Source organism: Aquarana catesbeiana, linkage group LG10, assembly GCF_042186555.1.
Source record: "Aquarana catesbeiana isolate 2022-GZ linkage group LG10, ASM4218655v1, whole genome shotgun sequence".
Lineage (NCBI taxonomy): Eukaryota > Metazoa > Chordata > Amphibia > Anura > Ranidae > Aquarana > Aquarana catesbeiana.
Window position 1 is genome coordinate 115,707,526 of NC_133333.1, and position 18,083 is coordinate 115,725,608.

General features: G+C 41.9%; 1 protein-coding gene across 1 annotated transcript in view; it reads left to right on the forward strand.

The window, feature by feature from the left end:
- BACE1 (beta-secretase 1) overlaps positions 1-18,083 on the forward strand; it is a 68,293-nt gene that overhangs the window by 13,652 nt on the left and 36,558 nt on the right. The window contains exon 2 of the mRNA XM_073602490.1: positions 4,213-4,301. Coding sequence (XP_073458591.1) covers positions 4,213-4,301 — 89 coding nt within the window. The remainder of the gene's footprint in view (positions 1-4,212; positions 4,302-18,083) is intronic.

Consider the following 18,083-nt stretch of genomic DNA (forward strand, 5'->3'; position numbering starts at 1 on the left):
TCGGAGTATCTATGATCATCGGAGGCCGGGCACGATGTTATGACGTCACGCCCGGCCTCTCCATTCAAAAAAACTGCGCCGCTTTGGCTGGGAAGCGGTGATCTTTTTGTTTTGCTTTTTTATTACAGGCTTCCCAGCCTAGTGGTGAGATATGGGGTCATATTGACCCCATATCTCACTATTAAGAGGACCTGTCATGTTATATTCCTATTACAAGGGATGTTTACATTCCTTGTAATAGGAATAAAAGTGATCAAAAATGTTTTTTTTTTCAAAAAAGTGTCAAAATAAAAAAAAACAAAATATAATTATCAGTAAAAAAAAAAAAAAATTTAAAGCGCCGCTGTCCCCGTGTGCTCGCACGCAGAAGCGAACGCATACGTAAGTCCCGCCCACATATGAAAACGGTATTTAAACCATACATGTGAGGTATCGCCGCGAACGCTGGAGCGAGAGCAATCATTTTGTCACTAGACAGCCTCTGTAACTCAAAACATGTAACCAGTAAAAAAATTTCAAGCGTCGCCTATGGGGATTTTTAAGTACCGAACATTGGCGCCATTCTACGAGCGTGTGCAATTTTGAAGTGTGACATGTTAGGTATCTATTTACTCGGCGTAACTTCATCTTTCACAATATGCAAAAACATTGGGATAACTTTACTGTTTTGTTTTTTAAACACAAAACTGTTTTTTTCCCCCAAAAAACGTGTTCGAAAAATTCCTGTGCAAATACCGTGTGAGATAAAAAGTTTCAACAACTGCCATTGTATTCTCTAGGGTATTTGCTAAAAAAACCTATATAATGTTTGGGGGTTCTATGTAATTTTCTAGCAAAAAAATGATGATTTTTACATGTAGGAGAGAAATGTCAGAATTGGCCTGGTAAGGAAGTGGTTAAAGTGTTACTAAACCCACAACAGTAAAATCAGTCTGTATATGTAGTAAAGCATGCTTCTTATACTCACTGTGGAACTTAAAGGGTTAATCCTCTGCATTGTGTAAAAAGGCTGTTTGATCCTGTATGCACAGATCCTCCCCTTCTTGCATTGTCTCCAAAACATGTCCGGATAAGACAGTTACTGGAGTCAGACTGCACATGCTCAGTTTGGTGTGCATTGCTAGAGTTTTTTTCTTCTTGGGAGGGTGCATGTGATCAGCACAGGGCCAATCAGCACTGTCCAGACAGAGGGTCAGGGGTCCTGGATCCTGATAGAACTGTATGAAAACTCCTCCTACAAGCTTTACCAAGAACTGATAGAAGACACAGGACTGCAATATACTGCTGATAAGAAAAGGTATTTAGCAGTTTATATTTACTAAAATAATTGCATTTCCATGTTCTGTGTACTGTGGGAGACCAGATATAGTGAATGCAGGCTCCTGGGTTTAGTAACACTTTAATTGTCAATTTTAGGGGATAGTTTATGGTTAGAGGTCAAGGTATGTGGAAGAACACAATCTTTCTTCATTTGTTTTCAGCCCCAAAAGCTTATGTGACAATAAGGGTATGGGGGGGGGGGCATAGAAAGCAGGCCTAGGTCCTATATATTCCTTTAGGCCCCTATGTCTTTAAAGGTTCCACTGACGTACATTGGTACGTTCATGTATAGAAAATACTGAAGAATTTTATGCCAGACATCTGTCAATAGTTCACTCCGTTAGTGTTTGAAATCTGGTGTTTACCTACAGTTATGCCTCAAACAGCCATATATACGAAACAAGTTTGACTGGTTCCATTTTCTTCAGTTATGTCCAGTGCTAGCCTAGTGATGGCGGCACTATAATAGTTTCTGTTTAAGAGCAACAAACTGATCAGCCGAGCTAAATTTTCAGATGACAGATATTCTAGAGTGTTCACTGATCTTTTTATTTTCCCTTAAATGTTTACCTTTTTTAAAATGACTTTAAACTGTGTCCTATCTCTCACAAATACACCCACATATATCCAAAGCAGAAGACCTTTACTATGGTTAACCTAAATTATAGACCAGGTATGTCAGGCTGTTAACTTTCAGTTGAAAGAGCAGGTACACAGCCAAGATAACAAAGGAGTGGATACGGACAACTCTGTGAATGTCCTTGAGTGGCCAGACATTAACCCGATTGAACATTTCTGGAGAGATCTGAAAATGGCTGTGAACCAACGCTCCCCATCCAACCTGATGGAGCTTGAGAGGTCCTGCAAAGAATGGGAGAAACTGCCCAAAAATAGGTGTACCAAGCTTATAGCATCATACTCAAAAGACTTGAGGCTGTAATTGGTGCCAAAGAGGCTTCAGCATAGTATTGAGCAAAGGCTGTGAATACTTATGTACAGTAAATGTGATTTTTTTTTTCTTTTTTTTTTTTATAAATTTGCAAAGATTCTTTCACGTTGTCATTATGGGGTATTGTTTGTAGAATTTGCGGAAAATAATGAATTTAATCTATTTTGGAATAAGGCTGTAAAATAATAAATGTGGAAAAAGTGAAGTGCTGTGAATACTTTCTGGATGTACTCCACGTAGACACTATAGGAGAATATGAAGTATGTGATTTATGTCCAGTAATATATTTAATTCTTATTCCTATTAGTTGCAGAAATTTACATAGATAAGAATATGATTTAAGGCTAAGTTAGTTCAGAAGTTGAGAATTTTCATAATAGTCTGGTATATAGTAAATCTCTAGATCAGTGTTTCTCAACCTTTTTTAAGTCAAGGCATCCTTTAAAATTATAGACAATTTCAAGGCACCCTATTCTGAAATGTAAAAAAACTAATCTAATACAGTGGAACCTCGGTTTGCGAATAACACGGTTAACGAGCGTTTCACAAAACGAGCACTGTATTTCTAAAAATGTCTCACAAAATGAGCAGAATTCAGGCCAAAAGCGGTGTGCAGTACCGCTTTTGGCCTGAGGTGGGGGGCGCCGGAGCCGAACAGCATCGATCGTCGGCGTTCGGAAATGCACGGAAAGGCCCGAGGACAGTTCGGCTGATCTCAGCAAACCTCAGGCTCGTGAATGGAGTCTTTCCGAGGTTTGCCGAGGTCAGCCGAAGTGTCTTCTGGCCTTTTCAGCCATTTCCGAGGCTCTCCGGTGCCCCCCACCTCTGGCCACATGCGGTATTGCATCCCATTGAAGTCAATACAGAACTAATTATTTTCGTTTCCATTGACTTCAATGGGAAAACTCGCTTTGATATGCGAGTACTTTGGATTACGAGCTTACTCCTGGAATGGATTATGCTCGTAATCCGAGGTTCCACTGTAGTTTTACACGATGCAGCAACATCCACACACATAGAGGTGATTTATTCTTTCAAAGCAAATACACTTTTGCACACTGGTAAGACTAGTATTCCTATGTTTCTCGTCTCACTCAATTCTCTTAGCTAATGTGACCCCAGTGCTGAAGAAGAGGGGCAGAGGGGGGCCAAACAAAGATGTTGTGGAGGCGACAGACATCCTCCTTATCAACTGATTACATCATTGGATGTTAGGATGCCAGTGGCTAGAAAGCCGTAATGGTGCACAATGAAAACCCATGGCTTTGTCTAATTAAAATACAGGTTTGATCCTCCTGCTGGCTTGTATACAATTTTTGATCAATTTTTAGGCATTTTGCCAACGTGCCCCTGAAGAAACCTCAAGGCACCCTTGAAAAAGGCTGCTCTAGATGTTCATTAGCTGGTAATAGTTCTCCATCAAGGCCTGAGAAAGCAAACATTCTCATGAGAATAGGGCAGCCCAAAAAGCAAAAAAATATATACATTTTGACAAAGCCTTATGTTTTTTTCACACCTAGTGAGGCTGACAATGATATTTAGGATATTTTCTGATTTCTGGAGAGATAGAAGCCAATGACAGTATCCCCAATCCATTTATCCATCCGATGTCTCCAAAACTTTCCTAACAGTACATCAGGAAGACATGGCAGAGTTTGTACTTCACGGAGTAGAATGTGTTAAAATATGAAGGAGACTTGCAATGAAGTTAGTGTCGTTTAAAACCAGAATTCCTGAAAATCTAATCCATAGTGGGCATGTGAAAATGTTGTTACATATATAAAAATAGAAGTAACTTAGTAATATTATTATTTTACAAGATTTTTGTGAATGCATATAATTTGCTGTCTACTGCCACCTACAGTAGGAGATTTATATAGATCAATGAATATTTCCCCAAACTGGAAGGTTGTTTTTATCTGCTTTTTTTCTCTCCCTTATAGCTTAACATTCTAGTTGACACTGGAAGCAGTAATTTTGCTGTGGGCGCAGCTCCTCATCCCTTCTTGAAAAGATACTACCATCGTCATAGGTGAGCTATATTATCTCATAACACAAATATACTCACTTCCTTTTAGTAAACCTATGATTCAGTATTTTTTCCCATATAAAAATGAAAAACAAAAGCTTGTTACATGTTCCCATGCATCAGAGTTTCTCAAAAGAACCCCCGAAAGTGTTTATTGCAAGTGTCTTCTAATATTGTTTTATTTATTTATTTATTTATTTTTTGTTATCTTCTATTCTGAGTTTTATTTAGCAGGCAGAAGTTTCCATTTAACACTAAAAACAAAAATCCAGGCGCACAGTCCAGAGGCCAAGTGAAAAGTCAAAAAGAAAAATGAAGTGTAGCTGTGGCCGCTGCTATCCAAAACTCATAGACAAAAGAGGACAGCGCTGTTCACCCCTTTGATTATATCCATTTCATAGTCTACACCTTCAGCATACCTCCCAATATTTGAACTTGAGAAAGAGGGACACTCTGGGAGGGGTGGGGGTCTAACATGCTACCGCTGCAAAAAGTAGGCGTGGCAATATTATGCAAATAATTGGGCATTGCTTTAAGAGGCATGGTTGAATAGAATATGAGCCTACTCACAGTATACAGTGCAAACATTTGCTGAAGTCCTTACATCTACATAATAATTCATAATTACTTTGCTACAAGTAAAAATTTTACAGATGCACATAAGCCTAAATTGATAATTTTTTTTTAAAAATAAAACAAAATATAGACAGAGAGCCAACATTTTTCTGACCCTACCTATAAGAACAACTACAGTAAAACAGATGGAAACTTTATAACAACCAACAACCATCGAGACAATCACCACACGTTCAGTGAGTGTACAGCTTGTATAACAGTGTAAATTTGCTGTCCCCTCAAAATAACTCAACACACAACCATTAATGTCTAAACCACTGGCAACAAAAGTGAGTACACCCCTAGGTGAAAATGTCCAAATTGGGCCCAAAGTGTGAATATTTTGTGTGGCCACCATTATTTTCAAGCACTGCTTTAACCCTCTTGGACATGGAGTTCACCAGAGCTTCACAGGTTTCCACTGGAGTCCTCTTCCACTCCTCCATGATGTCATCATGGAGCTGGTGGATATTAGAGACCTTGCGTTCTTCACCTTCCGTTTGAGGATGCCCCACAGATGCTCAATTGGGTTTAGGTCTGGAGACATGCTTGGCCAGTCCATCACCTTTACCCTCAGCTTTTTTAGCAAGGCAGTAGTCATCTTGCAGGTGTGTTTGAGGTTGTTATCGTGTTGGAATACTGCCCTGCGGCCCGGTCTCTGAAGGGAGGGAATCATGCTCTGCTTCAGTATGTCACAGTACATGTTGGCATTCATGGTTCCCTTAATAAACTGTAGTTCCCCAGTGCCGGTAGCGCTCATGCAGCCCCAGACCATGACACTCCCACCGCCATGCTTGTCTGTAGGCAAGACACGCTTGTCTTTGTACTCCTCACCTTGTTGCCGCCACACGTTTTACACCATCTGAACAAAATAAGTTTATCTTGGTCTCTTCAGACCAAATGACATGGTTCCAGTAATCCATGTCCTTAGTCTGCTTGTCTTCAGCAAACTGTTTACAGGCTTTCTTGTGCATCATCTTTTGAAGAGGCTTCCTTCTGGGACGACAGCCATGCAGACCAATTTGATGCAGTGTGCGGCGTATAGTCTGAGCACTGACAGGCTGACCCCCCCATCCCTTCAACCTCTGAAGCAATGCTGGCAGCGCTCATACGTCTATTCCCCAAAGACAACCTCTGGATATGAGGCTAAGCATGTGCACTCAACTTCTTTGCTCAATCATGGTGAGGCCTGTTCTGAGTGGAACCTGTCCTGTTAAACCGCTGTATGGTATTAGCCACCATGCTGCAGCTCAGTTTCAGGGTCTTGGCAATCTTCTTATAGCCTAGGCCATCTTTATGTAGAGCAACAATTCTGTTTTTCAGATCCTCAGAGAGTTCTTTGCCATGAGGTGCCATGTTGAACTTCCAGTATCCAATATGAGAGAGCGATAACACCTAATTTAACACACCTGCTCCCCATTCACACCTGAGACCTTGTAACACTAACGAGTCACATGACACCCCGGGGAGGGAAAATGGCTAATTGGGCCCAATTTGGACATTTTCACTTAGGGGTGTACTCACTTTTGTTGCCAGCTGTTTAGACATTAATGGCTGTGTGTTAAGTTAATTTGAGGGGACAGTAAATTTACATTGTTATACAAGCTGTATACTCACTACTTTACATTGTAGCAAAGTGTCATTTCTTCAGTGTTGTTACATGAAAAGATATAATAAAATATTTACAAAAATGTGAGGGGTGTACTCACTTTTGTGAAATACTGTATATATACACAGTATATCACTCAGAAATATGTTTCATATTGCCCCTTATAGTGCTGGTCAGTAGGGGAAAAGAATGCCTGGTGTCTGTGGTAAGTGGGAGAAAAAAATGTGGTATCAGTGGTCAGAATAAATACTCTGGTGTAAGTGGGAGGAAAAAGTAGTAGAAATGGTAGAAAATACCCAGGTGTTAGTGGACAGTGGGAGAGAAAAAGCACTCCAACAATGTCAATGGGAGGAAGAATGTCCTGGTGGTCATTGGGAGAAAGAATGCTCTGGTGGTCATTGGGAGGAAGTATGACCCAATGTCAGCAGTTAGTGGGAGAAAGAATGCCCTGTTGGGACAGCGAGAGGAGGAATACCCTGGTGGCCAGCAGGAGGAAGATTGCCCTAGTAGTCAGTGAAAGGAAGAATGCCCCATCGATAAGTGGGAAGAAAAATGCCCTGGCGGTCAGTGAGAAGAATGCTTTGTGATCAGTGGGAGTAATAATACCCTGGTGGTCACTGGAAGGAAGAATGCCTCAGTGGTTAGCGGGAGGAAGGATCCCAGGGTCTTAGTTTTTTGTGGGAGGAAGCATGCCCCAGACATTGCTCAGAATGAGGAAGCTAACTGTGCAGACGTACTTGGGCAGTTCTGCTGGTGCTCAAATGCAAGCAAAATGGGAGAGAGCGTGCATGCAGGGAGAATAGGAACCTCACTCCAGTTCTCATCTTTGTCTCCACCCATCTTGTTTTCCCCTGGCTAACAGATGCTTGGTGCAGCAGTCAGGTGCTGGACCAAGTGGTTGAATATATCCAAGAAGAACAGGTGTGTGCACTCAAGGAGAGAAAAAGCCTCCCTGCAGTTACTAGACTTGTCCCTGCCTATCTCACTCTTAACTCTGCTAAGCTAACAGCCACAATCAGGTTCCAGAGCAAGCAGGGGATGCAGCCTAGATCCATGGGACACCAGAATTTAGCAAAATCCCAGGATTCTCTTGGGATTCAGGAAGGCTAGGAGGTATTCTTCAGCATTGCCATGCACATTGCACAAGCATGTTCCACTGTTTTTGCCACTAGTAAACCAACCCTGAGAAATGGCATGGTGCAGTTGCTGAAGCGCATTCATATCAACAGGTGATGGCAGCAAAGGGCTACAAGAAATCAGAAATGCTAATAAGCACCAAAAAATGAGAAAACAAAACAACAGGGGTGGCCCATCCATTAAGGGCACACGGGCGCCGCCTCCCCTATTTATCGCCGCCACCCCTCATCCATGCAACTGGCCCCTTTCAGGACGCCGGGCGCATGAACTCCAATGATGGGTGGGTGGTTTTTTTGAAGCACCGATTAGAGCTAGAGGCTCTAATAGGCTTAAAAATAGGGTGGGCTCATGGCGCTGAGAGTGCGCTCATAGGCCAACCAGGTGTGTGAGAATAGGGAATGAATTTTCCCTATTCTCAGACTGAATCGCCTCTCCGCCAATCATGAAGCGCAGTGCACTGTTTGCCGCCCCCCCAAAAAAAAAAAATTACCGCCACTGGAAAACAGTATATAAAAAAAAAAAAAACAAAAACAGCAAAATCCATGGATTTTTCCGACACATGTTGGCTCAAACTTGTCTTGCATACACACGGTCACACAAAGTTGTCGGAAAATCCGATCGTTCTGAAGGCGGTGACGTAAAACACGTACGTCGGGACTATAAACGGGGCAGTAGCCAATAGCTTTCGTCTCTTAATTTATTCTGAACATGCGTGGCACTTTGTGCGTCGGATTTTCCGACAACAGATTTTGTTGTCGGAAAATTTTATAGCCTGCTCTCAAACTTTGTGTGTCGGAAATTCCTATGGAAAATGTGTGATGGAGCCTACACACGATCATAATTTCCGACAACAAGGTCCTATCACACATTTTCCATCGGAAAATCCTATCGTGTGTACAGGGCATTACACTGCAGAGTCTGCACACTCCCGTTGCCTGCACCTGCATTCCTGTACAGAGCTCCGCCGATATCCTACAGGGGTCACCCATCCAGACAGGGCCAGCTCTTCAATAACAAGATAATATGTCCTCTATGGAGAGGGCAGAGGCTGGGGGTTCCCCCCTTTTTGAATCACTGTGTGATTGGGACATCTCTGGTAGGAGAGGAGCCAGCTCCTCCATGCCACCTGTGCAAGTGGCTGCCTGGCTGGGGATTGTACTGCCCCTCCATCCTGGTACTGTAAGGCAACTGCTTAAAGCGGGGTTCCACCCAAATTTTGAACATTATCTCTATGCATTCTCTTCCTTGCCTAGATGCTGACATGCTGTGTAAAAAAATTTAAATCGCCGTAATTACCTTTTTTTTTTCTAATCTTCTTAGCACTTCCTGGTTTTCTTCCCATGGGAGTAGGCGTGTTTCTAGCCTCTCCCAGACCTCCCACAGTCCCCTGGGAGCTAGTCTCAGGCTTCCCAGCATGCATTGTGCAACAGCGTCATCACAACATCTCGGTGAATGCTGGGAGCACAGCATTCACCGCATCCAGGAAATACATGCTTGTGGGCTTCAAATGCCCACAATGAAGATGGAAACCGCCTTCAGTGAATTTTATAAGTTATTCTTTACAACGAAATCGGACACAGGCGGACTTATTACACAGAACATGTGAGTAGATAATCATGAGCAGAAAAGTTTGTGAATGAACTCCAAAAAAAAAAAAACGATAGATAGGTGGACCCCCCGCTTTAAGCTGCCTAATGGAAGCGCTGGCCCTGGCTGTGCCCTAAGCGGCAGTTCACCCAGTCAATGTCCAGACATAAATCCAATTGAGAATCTGTGACAAGACTTAAAAACTGCAGTTCACAGACGTTCTCCATCCAATGTGACAGAGCTTGAGCTATTTTGCAAAGAAGAATGAGCAAAAATGTCACTCTCTAGATGTGCAATATTGGTAGTGACATACCCAAAAAGACTTGCAGCTGTAATTGCAGCGAATCGTGGTTCTACAAAGTATTAACTCAGGGGGGCTGAATACAAATGCCCCCACACTTTTCACATATTTTTTTTTTTTTTTACCTTGTTTTCTGCAGGTACAGCAGCTCGTTCAAATGAATGGTCAGGACCTGCATATATTTGAACCTAGCCTTAAATTGGAACTAAACCCATCAATTTAACCGTTTCAAAAAACAGTTACATTCACAGTACGTGCCGGGTATGTTACTGTCACATTGGTTGTGCTCTCAACCATACTGTCAAACCATCCAATGGCTGGTATCATAACTGATCACATGTGCAGCACCATGGCAGCTGAAGATCAAACAGAGGCCAAGATGGCAGCTTCCATGGCTGAAACCGACAGGAAGATTTAGTTTTTTTTTCAAATAGTCAGAAATTAAAAACGCCGGTAGACGAAATGCAGCTTAATGCGAGTTACCGCATTTACACGTGTTTACAAGCTGTTACAGGTGTTTGGCATTTCAAATGCCTCTTAACATCCATCCTGAACGCATTTTTTTGCTTTACAAAAAATGCTTCTAAACTCGCCTGCTTAGAAACGACTATAACCACCTCTGTGTACATGTACTGATAAGATGACATAGAGGAGAGTTCAGGGGCAGCTGAAAAAAACGCCCAACTGCTCCTAAAGGTCTGTTTACCAGCAGCAGTGTACATGAGGCCTTAAAGCAGATCTTTAGGAAGTGTAAGTATGTAGAATAATGGAAAGGAAGTGTGACATGTCACTTTCACTTGTCTCTGCAGCATCCTTCATGAGATTTGCTGTTTTGAAATCTAAGCTTTCCTAACTGTGTCCTCGATGACCTAACACTTCGGTACCAGCAATCTCCTCTGGGTAGTAAGGAAGCTACTTTCATTCCAAAAATGAAGAAGGCCAGGACACCCATGTGTGCAGCAGGGACACAGTGAGGAAAGTCAACTCTACAAATCCTATAAAGAACATAGTAGGGTTAAGTGTGATTGACTTGTATCTGTGCGTGTTCACATTTCCTCTACTAATTGGAGTCCTTCTGTAAAGAATAAATACTGGAAGATGGCCTACTGATACTTTTTAATGAGTCAGGAAGGGGATCGGATTATAACCATAGTAACCCCTTTAAGCTCACCTGGACATTCTACGCAACAAATACTGATGATGCATATGGAAGCCAGTGACAGCTGGCAATAATACATCCTAATACAAGGTTTACATACAGAATCTTTATTGTGTAATTCCCTAAGTCAATTATCTGTGCAGAATTAAATAAGTATTTACTGTAAATGGCAACATTAATGATTGATTTCCTTCCAGCTTGAAGGCTTTGTATTCAAAATCTACAGCCACATTTGGGTCTTACCTATTTTATATTTCTTTTGAATATATATTTTTTATTATATTACTATTATAATGTTATTTAATTTGCATTATTATATCATTAACTAGCTTGAGAAATCAGCATGCATCAAAAACAAAATGTAATGCTTGAAGTAAATAGTGCGTGGACAGTAATAAAACTGGAGTAGATAGAAATGGGAGCAGCTGTGCATAGTAACCACTCAGCTTCTAGCTTCAGCTTGTTCAGTTAGGATCGGTTCACACTGATACATGGTGCCGGATAGGGATGTTCTGTGCATGTTTCCCGCACCAAGCGTGAAAATGCTACCATTGCAAAATTATTTGTTAACGGCACCCCAAATGCATCTTGCAAATGCAGTGCATTTGCTGCCACAGAACCACGTGGTACCGCAGTGCCATGCAGTTTGGTATGGCAAACCTGAAAAAGTAATGTTTGCCACTACTTGTTGTGCTTTCTTATACTTTGGCAGCCCATTTAAATGTCAAAACTGGATTATATGGGAATACACATTCCCTTAAAGTGGAACTAAACCTATCAATTTAACAGTCTCAAAAAACAGTTTTGGCACGTGCTGGGAAGGTAACCATCACATTGGTTGTGCACTCAACCACACTGTCAAACCATCACATGGCTGGGGTCATAACTGATCACATGTGCATTATAATGGCAGTTGAAGATCAAAAAGAGGCCAACATGGCAGCTTCCTTGTCTGAAAACTATAGGAGGGTTTAGTTCTGCTTTAAAGTGGAACTAAAGTCACAAAGGGGAATTCAGTAAAGCTGCTGTGCCACTTTTCTGACGTCAATTGCTCTTGTTAATGTGTTGCGCCTAACTCAAAAAAAGTCTGTTTTGGTTCTGACAGCTACTTGTGTGCCAAATTCGCTCTACATCTACATTGTGGCGCAACACCTGTGCCAAATTCAAAATAAAATACCAACAGTTCGTATCTTATGGAAGTTGAAATAATTAAGACAAACTTTCTGTTGACATACTGAGACAGATTTTGTGAAAGTATCTTGAATGCGTTCTAAAGGTGGCGCAGGTTCTGGACATGTACGTGAATTTGGCACACACTGCGCCACTTTTAGAAAATATGCAAAATACTTTTGCAAAAACTGCGCCAGTCTTGATGAATCTTAGGAACTATACCTACCTCATCTCCAAGGGTCTGATGTCCATGAGAGGTCCCTCACCGGCGCCGGCATCTTCTCCCCTCTTCCTTCCAGGTGCCACTCTTCAACCATTGTCATTGGCATGCACAGGAGTCAATCATCCTGGCACATAGGGACCGTGCCAACAATGTAAACAGAGTTGTGCATGCACAGCTCAGTTTACATGTCATGGAAGACTGCGAGAAGGCAGGTAGGTGTATTTCATTGAAAAAGAATAAGCTTTTGGGCTGACTGGAACCCAACCATCATTAAACAGGGCACATAAGAGGGCCACCAGGTAAAATTAATGCAGCTCCTCTCAGATAAGGTCTTGAGATCCTAATGCACATATAAAAAACAAACACAAGAGGGCGCCTCCATCTAGGTGTAGCGATTTATTTTAAAAAGACAATATAAAAGACAATAAAAATGCACTCGCTAGATAAAAGTGGATCAAGGCTTGTCATAGATGCATATAGACCTCCATAGGATCACTGTGAGGCTGCGGAGCTCAGCAGGCATGTGGCTGGCTGAAGCAGAGTTCTTGATGAAGTGCAGCTGTCAGACTTAAAGCGGGAGTCCGGCGACCAATCTTTTTTTTTTTTTTTAGGTCATTCAGACACTTTGCTAACCCCAAATTAGTACTCACAGTTTGGGTGTAATATTTCCGCCTCTGTCTGTTTTCGTACTAAAGAATAACTTAAAAAATGTGATGCTGGCTGTTTCCATCTTGCTTGTGGGCATGTGAAGCCCACAAGCATTGATTTCCTGGATGCGGTGAATGCTGTTCATTCACAGCTTGTTCACACACATGATCATTGTTTCCGCACTGAATCTTGGGAAGCCTGACACTAAGCTCCCAGGAGACAGTGCGGCGCCGGGGCAAGGCAATAAACATGCCTACTCCCAAGGGAGGAGAGACAGGAAGTGCCACAATAAAGTACAATATAAAGGTAATTACAGCGATAAAAAAAAAATTTGTGCGGCATTTAAACATCTATGCAATTAACGGAAGGGGGTAAGATTAAGTTAAAAATTTGAGTGGAACCCCGCTTTAATGCTGGAACATAAGCATCAGCAGCTTCCAAAAGTGGCAAGATGGCTGCGGCTCCAAACAGCCCCTCTCTCGGCTGGGTGATGACAGGGGGTGGAGGGGATGTGGCTACATGTTTCAGGGCAGACAGGAGGGCCCTTTATTTCAAACCATGGTGCTCTTTGAAGCCGCAGCCATCTTGCCACTTTTGGAAGCTGCTGATGCTTATGTTCCAGCCTGAAGTCTGACAGCTGCACTTCCATCAAGAACACATGCCTGCTGAGCCCTGCAGATTCACGGTAATCCTATGGACGTCTATGACAACCCTTGATCCACTTTAATCTAGTGAGTGTATTTTTATTGTCTTTTATACCTTTTAAAATAATCGCTACACCTAGATGTTTGTTTTTTTTAGGTGTATTCCATTGCAGAATAAACTAATGCCCCGTACACACGGTCGGACTTTTTTCGGACATTCCGACAAAATCCTAGGATTTTTTCTGACGGATGTTGGCTCAAACTTGTCTTGCATATACACGGTCACACAAAGTTGTTGGAAAATCCGATCGTTCTAAACGCGGTGACGTAAAACACGTACATCGGGACTATAAACGGGGCAGTGGCCAATAGCTTTCATCTCTTTATTTATCTGAGCATGCGTGGCACTTTGTCCGTCGGATTTGTGTACACACGATCGGAATTTCCGACAACGGATTTTGTTGTCGGAAAATGTTATATCCTGCTCTCAAACTTTGTGTGTCGGAAAATCCGATGGAAAATGTGTGTACGGAGCATTAGGGGTCGATTTACTAAAACTGGAGAGTGCATAATCTGGTGCAACTCTGCATAGAATCCAATCGCCTTCCAGGTTTTATTATCAAAGCCTAACTGAATAAGCTGAAGTTAGAAACTGATTGGCTATCAAGCAGAGCTGCACCAGATTTTTCACTCTAGTTTTAGTAAATCAACCTCATAGTATGTCTCGTCTGCAAAAAACAGCCCGCCTGCTTGTAATTTATTTTATTTTGCCTTTAGTTTTGCTTTAAAGCGGAACTAAACCCATCCATTTAAAGTGAAGTGGAGTTCCACCCACTTTTACAACTCTTCAGCATCCCTCACTAAACTGTGCACTGTAAACGAATTGGATATTTTTTTTTCTCAGCACTTACTGTATATCTGCTGTATTCATTTTTCACTCCCTCCTCCCTGGCCGTGGCCCATCGCATCATTTCCTGTTTGCAATGCTTTCTGGGAAGGGGCGGCAACTTCCTCTGACACTGCCGTTGCTATGGAAACCTGACCTAAAAACCTATTACACTGCTTGTGCTGCACTGAGCATGTACGAGATCTGCATGGATGAGATCCAGGAAGAAATACAGTCTGGCTTCAGATGCCCAGACTTAAGATGGCCACGGCCTGCTGTAAGTTTATAAAATAACAAACTACTGCTTATTTTACAGACTAACTTTACTAGAATACATTAAGCTTGTGTATTATAGGGGTATTTTTATTTAAAAAGTATAATTTCGTCCGGAACACCACTTTAAGCTTTGAAAATGAAAGCTAGAAGCTAATTGGTTGTCATACACAAGTGCTTTAGACTGGCTGCTCCAATTTTAGTAATCCCCCTCCTTCCCCAATGTTCTTAGTCTGTTGGCGATCCTTGAGTAAATATCTAGTGGCTTCTGTTTAAATTGGCAATAGTGATTTTAGTTGCATTATCTGAGACATAATAAAATATGATGGTCGGGCAGTTAAACTGTTAAAATTTCAGCTGGTAAGGAGACAGATGGAGGACAGGTTACTATGGAAACCAGAGCAAACAGCAGCTGGTGAGCTTGTTATTATCTGTTCAAGTGCTGCATACTAAGAAAATAAATAATTTATTTTAGAACGCACAATAATCCATAGGGGTCCATTTATATTTGGGCAGTACATTAATGCATGTTGTGTCATGCGCTAACATGCATTGCATTAAGTGAATGGGCTTCCAAACTACAAAAATTACAATTAACGGAAGTGTCATAAAATGTTTGCTGCAATGCATATGTATGAATAATGAACAGCACCACAATGCGTCATGTAATGTGCATTGCTGCACGTTAATATGTATTCTCACAACACATAGATTGGGCCTGAAATTTTTTTACAAAACCATTGCACAGAGCAGGTAAGTATGACATGTTTATTATTTTATTAAAAAAGATCAAAGCTTTAAATCACTTTAATCTCTACCGTATCCACAAAGCATCATTTGGTACAAATGAGTGGTTTAGAAAGCTCTTCCTGTTGAACTTCATTTGAGGTTATCACATTCACTTGTGAACCCGTGAACAGGTTGAACCTAATTTCCTTTGCTTTTTTACTTCATTTCATTTCCTGCAAAAAATTTGATAAGGCTGATCGTTTTAGATTGAATTTAGAAAGGCAGATTTTTGGTAGAGAGTAATCACTTGAATCATCATTGGATGCTGCATCAATATTCTGCATGTCTTTGAAGCAACACTTGTTAGAAATGTGATCGCTGTTTTTTTTGACACATTTGAGATTTGGAAGCAGAAGAATTATCAGGTAAAAGCACATAAATGCATCCTAATAGGTCAAGATACAGATTAGGCAGTCTGTGAACACCTGATCCAGATTTATAGCAAACCGGTGATTTATCCATGCAGACCAGTTCTGTTATATGGCTGTGCATATAAGCCCAGCCCTGAGCAGGTTCCAACTTTTTGACTCTTGTGGCCAGTTCACACCAGAATCACACAGAAACGCGATGCGCTTTCCTGCGTGATTCCTGTGCGTTTCTCTGCAGTGCGATTTTCAGCCCATTCACTTGAATGCACTAAAATCACACCGGATCGCACAACAAAGTAGTGCATGCACTACTTTTGTAAAAGGTGCCGCACCAAATTGCATAGTACTGCAGTACCACGCGATCTGGTGCTGCAGACGCACTGCATTTATGATCTGCATTTGGAATGCCATTAACAATGTATTGGCTCCCTCAGCAGATCACAAAGAAAGTGAGTTTTAAGGGCAGTGCATGAAACACGCACGGAATACGATTTTCCCGTACCTCGTTCTGGTGTGAACCGGCTCTTACATGGGACTTTCTGTCTTTGCAAAGGGAAGGTAAGTATGTGCTGTTTGGTAAAGGAGCAGAAAGGCAAACCTGTTGCTTTGCCATGCATGGGCAAAGTGCAGCTTTGCTTTATGCTCTGATGATTAAATTAGTTGTAAACCTTTATACAGTATCTCACAAAAGTGAGTACACCCCTCACGTTTTAAAAATATTTTATTATATCTTTTCATGTGACAACACTGAAGAAATTACACTTTGCTGCAATGTAAAGTAGTGAGTGTACAGCTTGTATAACAGTGTAAATTTGCTGTCCCCTCAAAATAACTCAACACACAGCCATTAATGTCTAAACCCCTGGCAACAAAAGTGAGTACACCCCTAAGTGAAAATGTCCAAACTGGGCCCAAAGTGTCAATATTTTGCGTGGCCACCATTATTTTCCAGCACTGCCTTAACCCTCTTGGGCATGGAATTCACCAGAGCTTCACAGGTTGCCACTGGAATCCACTTCCACTCCTCCATGATGACATCACAGAGCCGGTGGATGTTAGAGACCTTGTGCTCCTCCACCTTTCATTTGAAGATGCCCCACAGATGCTCAATAGGGTTTAGGTCTGGAGACATGTTTGGCCATTCCATCACCTTAAGTGCCGGTTCACACAGGGGCAACTCGACTTACAGGTCGACTCACCGAGGCGACCTGCACATGAATTCAGCGGCGACTTGCAAAACAACTTCTGTATAGAAGTCAATGCAAGACCCCTGAAGTCGCCCCAAAAATACTATAGGAACCTTTTTCTAAGTCGGAGCAACTTGCGTCGCTCCTATTAGAACGGTTCCGTAGTACAGAACGGGACGCGACTTGTCAGGCTGCTAAGTCGCCTGACAAGTCGCCCCTGTGTGAACCGGGGCTTACCCTCACCTTCTTTAGCAAGGCAGTGGTCTAACCCCATTGTCCCAAAGCAACCGTTGGCTCCTTTAAGCAGGATAGCAGGCACATACCTGCTGCACTGCAGGGGTGCCAATGCACGTGGCCAGCGGTCGCGATGACCGCCGGCCACGTGCGATCGCGGGCACGAGAGCCAGAATAGAGACATGCGTGTAAACACACAAATCACTGTTCTGTGAGGAGAGGAGAGGCAGATTGTGAGTTCCTACTAGCTAGGACCCACGATCTGTCATCTCCAATAGTCAGTCCCCTCCCCCCACAGTTAGAACACACACTAGGGTACACAGTTAACCCCTTGATCGTCCCCTATTGTTAACCCCTTCCCTGCCTGTGACATTTACACAGTAATCAGTGCATTTTTATAGCACTGATCGCTGTATAATTGTCAATGGTCCCAAAAATGTGTCAAAAGTGTCCGATCTGTACGCCATAATGTCACAGTCCCAATAAAAAATGCAGATCACTGCCATTACTAGTAAAAAAAATAATAATAAAAATGCCATAAATCTATCCCCTATTTTGTAGACATTATAACTTTTGTGCAAACCAATCAATATACGCTTATTGCGATTTTTATTACCAAAAATATGTAGAAGAATACATATCAGCCTAAACTGAGGAAAAAATTTGCTTTTTTTAAAAAAAAAAAATGGGGATATTTATTATAGCAAAAAGTACAAAATATTGTTTTTTTTTCAAAATCATCACTCTTTTTTTGTTTATAGCGCAAAAAATAAAAACCACAGAGATCATCAAATACCACCAAAAGAAAGCTCTATTTGTTGGAAAAAAAATGACATCAATTTTGTCTGGGTACAGCGTCGCACGCGCAATTGTCAGTTAAAGCGACGCAGTGCCGTATCGCAAAAAATGGCCCGGTCATTGAGCAGACAAATCTTCCAGGGCTGAAGTGGTTAAA